Raw genomic sequence first — 9,251 nt, 5'->3', positions numbered from 1 at the left:
TTATTTTCAAGGTCACAGCGTTCAAATATGTCAAACAGTTCAAACTACTTCTTCTGAAGAATTAAAAGGCATAAAATTATAATATTTGGCTGGTGACTTCCTGGGATAGAGCTCACCAAAGTTTGAGAATGAAAATGACCTCAACCTACTTTAGAGGTCACAGAGGTCAACAACATTTTAAAGGATTAGTTCTTAAGAACTAAAAGAAATGGATTCATAAGATTTGGCTGGTAGCTTTTTGGAATAGAGCTAACCAATTTGAGAAGGAAAATGACATGGACCTACTTACAAGGTCACAGGAAATATGTCAAGCAAATTCTGAAGAAGAATCAAAAAGCATAGAATCTTATAATAATATTTTGCTGATAGTTTCAACAGATAGAGCCAACAAAGTTTGCGAGGGAAATATTTTTAGTGCAATATGATATTTTAATGAGAATATTTTGCTATGACTGCTTAAATATTCAGGTGAGCGAATCAGGCCCTCTTGGGCCTCATGTATTTGAAGTCCATTGGCCCTAAATGACTCAGATTGTTGATGGGCCATTAAACAATAACAATAACAATTTGAATCCAACCATATCCTTATTTAATACATGTATATAAGCACAAATTGAATTATGTGCATCTTTCGGGTAGAAGTCCATATCTTAAATTTCCTGTTGGGGGAAGAGTGCGTCAATCTGGAAGGACTTTGTTGATTTCTGACCAAGGATACCAATTTGTTGTAATCTATATATTTCTTTTAGAGTATAGACTTCCAGTATTTTCAGTGTTTTCAAATTGTTGCTTTTGTAGCATTTCAGATTGGAAATGCTGTGGCAGCAGGCTCATCAGCCGTGGGAATTGGAGCACTGTGCTTCTATGGACTGGGCTTGTCAAATGAAGCTGGAGCTGTTGACAGAGCCCTGTAAGTAATCAAAGTACACAGGACTAGAAATAGGATGCTCTGAAATTTACCTCTTCGTTACGTTTTCGCCTGGAGTGATGTGTTTTATGTTATCACCCTGATTCAATGTAGTATGATGTCCGTATATCTATAAGCTTATGAGAGCAACTAGTCCCACTGTTTTCAGTTTGAGAGATTTGGTGTGTGTGATTAAAATTGTATAATGTACCACTGTGTTTAAATATCACATTAGTTTTGACCTTTTTCGGTTTCCTCCATTTTACTTGAACCTTGTAACACAAGTTTAACAATTCAATATGTAAGAAATTTAGTAAACAGGTTAAAAAGAAATCCTGACAGCACCATTTTGCGGAGAATTATACATGTACAATTTTTGTATGAATTTAAGTTGTAAAACACTTGTCACTGGTCATATTAATGACAGCTGTGAATGATTCTACATTATTTGCTGTTTCATCACGTATAATGAAAAGAATAAAGAAAATGTGATTTGAAAGGTAGACTGATTCGCTCAGATTATCTTTCAAAGGTAGAACTTATCAATTTTAATCAAAAGAATTGTTATTTTTCCTAAACGGTAATGTACAGTATTTTTATTTTTTTTATTTATTGCAGTTTTGATACACCGTTGTTTATTGTAGGCTGTGGTCCCAAGAGGTGAGACAACGTATCAGGGCCACCTATATGTACTTTGGTGGTAGCGTGGCACTGACAGCAATGTCGGCCATGGCGGTGGTACGAACACCTGCCCTCATGAACCTGGCGATGAAAAATTCCTGGCTGGTATGTCGTATACAACATCTTAGGCAACATGTTCATAAATGTCTTAGACCTTTGTTTCTTCCTCCATTTTCTGTAATTATTGATTGTGTGATTGTAATATATGATTAAATAATTAATTTGAATTGATACTACAGGTATATGTGACCACACAATGCACTGAAAATGCTGCACATACATAATGTGTACATAGTTTGCGCATGGTGTATACAATCATGTGATTTAACAATCATTTGACTTGTTGTGGGCTTATGTTCACAGAAATCTTAAATGTGGCCAGATTTATTGATATGTAAATTTCACAGAGTGATGCAAAAGTAATTGGGAGACTTGTATGAAATAAAATATATTGTAGAAATTCAATTTCTGATCTGTAAATTAGTGACTGTCAGGAAAAGAGTCTGACTTCTAGGTACTGTAACAGGGAGATAGCATTTTGATGAGTGACTGGAAGTTTTTCCTGGTTATATATTTTGATGAGTGACTGGTAGTTTTTCCTGGTTATATATTTTGATGAGTGACTGGGAGTTTTTCCTGGTTATATATTTTGATGAGTTACTGGGAGTTTTCCCTGGTTATATATTTTGATGAGTTACTGGGAGTTTTCCCTGGCTTAATATTTTGATGAGTGACTGGGAGTTTTCCCTGGTTATATATTTTGATGAGTTACTGGGAGTTTTCCCTGGTTATATATTTTGATGAGTTACTGGGAGTTTTCCCTGACTATACACTTCAATGAGTGACTGGGAGTTTTCCCTGGCTAGACATTTCGATGAGTTACTGGGAGTTTTCCATGGCTTAATATTTTGATGAGTGACTGGGAGTTTTCCCTAGCTATACAATTTAATAAGTTACTGGGAGTTTTCCCTGGCTGTACATTTCAATTAGTGATATGGAGTTTTTACCTGGCTATACATTTCAATTAGTGATATGGAGTTTTTACCTGGCTATACATTTTGAATGATGAGTGACACAGAGTTTTACCTGGCTATACATTTTGAATGATGAGTGATTGGGAGTTTTACCTGGCTATACATTTTGAATGATGAGTGACTGGGAGTTTTACCTGGCTATACATTTTGAATGATGAGTGACACAGAGTTTTACCTGGTGACCTTGTTGATACGAAACCACCCAGGTACAAGGTGGCTATGTTTATATGTCTTTGAGATTGTGTCTGATACTTGTGAAGATTTATGTGAGAAGTATTGCAACATTACACATGAATGATGATTGAATCAATAATAATATGCTAATCTGAAAGTTTCTGATTCCAGGCAATTGGTGCCTCCTTTGCTGCAATGATAGGCACAGGAATGCTGTGTCGTTCCATCCCCTATAAGGAGGGTCTCGGAGCCAAACAGCTAGCATGGATGCTACATAGTGGTGTGATAGGGATGGTGATTGCCCCTATATCATTGATGGGTGGGCCACTCCTGATGAGGGCGGCATGGTACACTGCTGGAGTGGTGGGAGGTATATACATCAATTCAAACCCAAAATAAACGCTAATGTTGATAATATATATACTGTAAACATACTTATTCTAGCACTATTCCCTCTTTTCGTATTGTAGAGTTATCTGCCCTTGTGAGCAGGTATTGATTTTTCATTTGTTTTTGAGAGTTACAACATCAGTTTTTCAGAAAACGACGTAATTTCTCACACAAACCAATGACGTAACAATCAATACCTGCTCACAGGAGAAGATAACTCTGCAATACGCAAAGACGGAATATATAAACTGTAAACATACTTATTTTAGTGCAATATAGATCCTTTAAACATACTTATTTAAGCACTATATTTAACTGTAAACCTACTTATTTTAGTGCAATATATTAACTGTAAACATACCTTTTAGTGCAATATATAAACTGTAAACATACTTATTTTAGTGCAAAATATAAACTGTAAACATACTTATTTTAGCACAATATATATATTGTAAACATACTTATTTTAGTGCAATATATAAACTGTAAACATACTTTTTTTAGTGCAATATATAAACTGTAAACATACTTATTTTAGTGCAATATATTAACTGTAAACATACTTTTTTAGTGCAATATATAAACTGTAAACATACTTATTTTAGTGCCATATATAAACTGTAAACATACTTATTTTAATGCAATATATAAATACTGTAAACATACTTATTTTAGTGCAATATATAAATACTGTAAACATACTTATTTCAGTGCCATATTTATACTGTAAACATACTTATTTTAGTGCCATATATAAACTGTAAACATACTTATTTTAATGCAATATAGATACTTTAAACATACTTATTTTAGCGCCATATTTATACTGTAAACATACTTTTTTTAGTGCAATATATAAACTGTAAACATACTTTTTTTAGTGCTATATATAAACTGTAAACATACTTATTTTAGTGCAATATATAAACTGTAAACATACTTATTTTAGTGCAATATATAAATTGTAAATATACTTATTTTAATGATATAAATATATATACTGTAAACATACTTATTTTAGTACAATATGTATATACTGTAAACATACATTTTTTAGCAATCTATATGAACTGTAAACATACTTCTACCACAATACGCTGTGTAACCTCTATTTATTTAACACAATATATAAACTGTAAACATACTTATTTTAGTGCAATATATAAACTGTAAACATACTTATTTTAGTGCCATATTTATACTGTAAACATCCTTTTTTTAGTGCCATATTTATACTGTAAACATACTTATTTTAGTGCCATATTTATATTGTAAACATACTTATTTTAGTGCCATATTTATACTGTAAAAATACTTATTTTAGTGCCAAATTTATACTGTAAATATTCTTATTTTTATGCAGTCAAACATTTGTACAGGAAACGATGAACAGAAACTTTATTTAGTGTTATTAGAATTTAGCATAATATTTCAGTGAAAAAAATGCTGAAATAAGATAACCACTAAAATGTGAATGTTTACAGCATACACAGGTATTCCTTTTACGGTTGTACAGCATTATCAATGGGTTCTTTATCGCTGAACTTGAAGACATACATGTGATGACTTCAGAACACAAAGTGGGTTAGGTTTGAAAGCGTGAGGTGTTTGACTACATCACAGTATAGTGTCTTTTTACTAATATTTATCAAGTTTTACCCTAATCTGAGGGAAAGAAAAATGCCAGCTAGATTTATTTTTACAAAGTCTATATTTAGTAATATAAAACTTAGCAAGATATTGGCATGAAGTTTTGCATTGAATTAAGCATGACAAAGATACATACCAAAACAATATCATTATAAAACAAATTTGACAGTAATTAGTAGTTTTATGTATTTACTGAATAGATTATAGAAATGACATTTTTTAAAGTTGATAATACATGATAGTGAGTCAACTATACATCTTGTTATTATGCTGATACATCTGCTAAATAGAAACGACATTTTTATCATGTTTTGTATAGTTTTGCAATCTTTATACAACATACACTACTTATCAGATAATAGCAGATCTAGAATGTGGTGGGATTGTGTTGTGTAACTCAGATACCACTGGGCATGAATGGGTATATTGATACTCATCTGGAAGCCATTTAGTGGCCTTCAGGGATTCGTTTCCTTATTTATGCTTTAATTATCTACACAGGAGGCAAAACAAAACACCCAAATGCATCAAATAGAAAATCAAACTTTGATTGATATAAAGTTATTTTGTATGCTACCGACTTAGCAGTGTTACATTCAGATTTCCAGATTGTCGGGACTAATGTTGCCTGCTGTAGTCAGAAATATCAATAAGATCGTCTGGACTCGTAGTGTTACAAAATTTGAATAAACTACAAAAAATGGGAACTAAAATTATACCAAAGCATTCCTTTTAAAGTATGCTGAACAATACTTTTTTCGGCAGGTCTATCTACACTTGCAATGTGTGCACCTAGTGAAAAGTTCCTCAACATGGGTGCCCCTCTGACCATTGGGCTGGGAATGGTGATCGTCTCCTCGCTTGGTAAGAATATTCTTACAGAAGAATAAACTGTATGTTAATGTGAGAATTAATGTAGTGGAACTCGTCCATTCTTCATGTTCTTCATTGATTCAATATGTGTGCTTGCCTGCTAAAATTTCACGTTTGGGTTCATTTGGGGACTTAACGGTGACTGAACTGCTTTTTTGGACTTACCTTTTCACCCAAAATCAAAAGTTTACTAAAGATATTTTGGGTAAGACATAAAAACAGGCATGTATTCCGTATAAAAAAATGCCAAACTGATGATATCTTATGAACATTTTGAGGATAACATTATATTAATGGGTTTTTTTTTTTTTTAAATGAACATTTACTCATGTTGACGAGAGTTTTATGTGGTGTTTCTGTTGTTAAGGTACCATGTTTTTTCCCCCTGCCACTGCCCTGGGGGCAGGGCTGTACTCCATCAGTGTGTATGGAGGGGTGGTCCTTTTTGGAATGTTCTTGCTTTATGATACACAAAAAATCATCAAAAATGCTGAGCACCACCCATCCTACTCGCCCGTTCCTTATGATCCAGTCAACCAGTAAGTACTGTGGCATTTTAATGTAAAAGTATAAAGCGGGTTAAACATCTGCAGTTAGATCTCTCCTGTTTAGAAACATATCTGCTTACACTTCAGACGTTGAAACTACAGGTACAGAAAGACAGTGTAATATTTTACTTTGGTATATCTATGAATTGTTGGTTGGTATTGACCAAACATTGAAAGAAAAGAAAGAAATAAGAGCTGATATGCACGTTGAGGTATTTAAACTATAGAAAAATATGTGAACCCCTTATGTTATGTTACAGGTCTATTGTAATGTACATGTTATGTTACAGTTCTATTGAAATGTACATGTTATGTTACAGGTCTATTGTAATGTACATGTTATGTTACATGTCTATTGTAATGTATATGTTATGTTACAGGTCTATTGTAATGTACATGTTATGTTACAGGGCTGTTGTAATGTACGTGTTATGTTACCGGTCTATTGTAATGTACGGGTTATGTTACAGGTCTATTGTAATGTGCATGTTATGTTACAGGTCTGTTGTAATGTACGTGTTATGTTACAGGTCTATTGTAAAGCACATGTTATGTTACAGGTCTATTGTAAAGTACATGTTATGTTACAGGTCTATTGGAATGTACGTGTTGTTACAGGTCTATTGGAATGTACATGTTATGTTACAGGTCTCTTGTAATGTACATGTTATGTTACAGGTCTCTTGTAATGTACATGTTATGTTACAGGACTATTGTAATGTACATGTTATGTTAGAGGCTGTTGTAATGTACATGTTATGTTACATGTTTATTGTAATGTATATGTTATGTTACAGGCCTATTGTAATGTACATGGTATGTTACAGGTCTATTGTAATGTACACGTTATGTTACAGGTCTGTTGTAATGTACGTGTTATGTTACCGGTCTATTGTAATGTACGGGTTATGTTACAGGTCTATTGTAATGCACATGTTATGTTACAGGTCTGTTGTAATGTAGGTGGTATTTTACCGGTCTATTGTAATGTACATGTTATGCTACAGGTCTATTGTAATGTACATGTCATGTTACAGGTCTATTGTAATGTACACGTTATGTTACAGGTCTGTTGTAATGTAGGTGGTATTTTACCGGTCTATTGTAATGTACATGTTATGTCACATGTCTATTGTAATGTATATGTTATGTTACAGGCCTATTGTAATGTACATGTTATGTTACTGGTCTATATAGCTATTGTAATGTACATGTTTTGTTACATGTCTATTGTAATGTACGTGTTATGTGATGGTCCTTTTTGGAATGTTCTTGCTTTATGATACACAAAAAATCATCAAAAATGCTGAGCACCACCCATCCTACTCGCCCGTTCCTTATGATCCAGTCAACCAGTAAGTACTGTGGCATTTTAATGTAAAAGTATAAAGCGGGTTAAACATCTGCAGTTAGATCTCTCCTATTTAGAAACATATCTGCTTACACTTCAGACGTTGAAACTACAGGTACAGAAAGACAGTGTAATATTTTACTTTGGTATATCTATGAATTGTTGGTTGGTATTGACCAAACATTGAAAGAAAAGAAAGAAATAAGAGCTGATATGCACGTTGAGGTATTTAAACTATAGAAAAATATGTGAACCCCTTATGTTATGTTACAGGTCTATTGTAAAGTACATGTTATGTTACAGGTCCATTGTAATGTACATGTTATGTTACATGTCTATTGTAATGTATATGTTATGTTACAGGTCTGTTGTAATGTAGGTGGTATTTTACCGGTCTATTGTAATGTACATGTTATGGTACAGGTCTATTGTAATGTACTTGTTGTTACAGGTCTATTGTAATGTACATGGTATGTTACAGGTCTGTTGTAATGTAGGTGGTATTTTACCGGTCTATTGTAATGTACATGTTATGTAACATGTCTATTGTAATGTACGTGTTATGTGACAGGTCTATTGTAATGTACATGTTATGCTACAGGTCTATTGTAATGTACATGTTATGGTACAGGTCTATTGTAATGTACGTGTTATGTTACAGGTCTATTGTAATGTACATGTTATGTTTCAGGTCAATTGGAATCTACCTTGATACCATCAATATCTTTATCCGCCTGGCTATGATCCTTGGGAACAACAGGAAGAAGTAATATGTGGCGGTTTCAAATGGAAGTACCTAACTCAATATAAAGTGTGATAGCTTGTCTTGATTTTCCTTCATTTTGTACCCTGGCTTCTGCAGATGAGGACAGTACAATGTCACTGAGAATCCAACCTTGTCCAATAGCAAAGAGAGCGATGATCAGCTCAAAATGGTCACTGGTGATGGTGATGTGATCAGCTACCTTTGACTAGTAAAGATAGTGAATAATAAAGACCTATAGACTGACGAGTAGGATCCACAGCCAGGTGTGAGATATTAATCACAGTTTATGTTAATTTTACAGATATACGTGCTACATTATACATATTTGTATTGAACAAGCGTTGATGTTTACATCTCATGTAATACAGTGGTTCTATACGGTGTGCTGAAGTTACAACATTTCCCAGCTGAAGTTACAACATTTCCCAGCTGAAGTTACAACATTTCCCAGATTTGATGACATAATCGATGATTAATCACTGGAAATACATCTCTTATGATTACAAATAAATATTTATGGACACTCCTGTACTTATCAATGCAGATCTGTTATTTCTATACATGGTAGTCTCACTAGGATAATAAAGATTGCCTTGTGCAGTAAAATCTGTTTTAAATATTGTAATAAAGTTGTTATTCTGTTTACTGGATCTTATTTTGTTATGCAGTAATTATTTCTGTTTTACTTCAATTGTTTTGATCCCGTAAAAACGAGATTAAATATTAGGAATGAGATTGATAATTTTGGAATGAATAGTAAATGCTATGTTTGTTTTGAACACAAACAGTTATTGAAAACTTATTTTGAGAGCTTTCAGAAATGTCTGTCTAGCAAAGTTTGCAAATGGCCGGTATCTGGACTCTAAACCACTGAAAA

The 9,251-nt window shown here is 33.3% G+C and overlaps 1 protein-coding gene across 2 annotated transcripts in view; it reads left to right on the top strand.

Moving 5' to 3' along the window:
* LOC110463039 (growth hormone-inducible transmembrane protein-like) overlaps positions 1-9,022 on the top strand; it is a 14,281-nt gene extending 5,259 nt beyond the window's left edge. Inside the window, exons 3-9 of one of the 2 annotated variants that reach the window (XM_021517373.1) lie at positions 799-910; positions 1,552-1,693; positions 2,968-3,166; positions 5,602-5,700; positions 6,077-6,147; positions 7,512-7,612; positions 8,300-9,022. In XM_021517373.1, the coding sequence (XP_021373048.1) occupies positions 799-910; positions 1,552-1,693; positions 2,968-3,166; positions 5,602-5,700; positions 6,077-6,147; positions 7,512-7,612; positions 8,300-8,378 (803 nt within the window). In that variant the 3' untranslated portion in view covers positions 8,379-9,022. Of the gene's footprint in view, positions 1-798; positions 911-1,551; positions 1,694-2,967; positions 3,167-5,601; positions 5,701-6,076; positions 6,249-7,511; positions 7,613-8,299 lie in introns of both variants that reach the window. The other variant, XM_021517372.1, reaches the window with a different exon arrangement.
* The last annotated feature ends 229 nt before the right edge of the window (positions 9,023-9,251 follow it).

This window comes from Mizuhopecten yessoensis, unplaced genomic scaffold (genome assembly GCF_002113885.1).
Source record: "Mizuhopecten yessoensis strain PY_sf001 unplaced genomic scaffold, ASM211388v2 scaffold10859, whole genome shotgun sequence".
NCBI lineage: Eukaryota > Metazoa > Mollusca > Bivalvia > Pectinida > Pectinidae > Mizuhopecten > Mizuhopecten yessoensis.
This window is presented reverse-complemented; position numbering and strand designations above follow the sequence as displayed.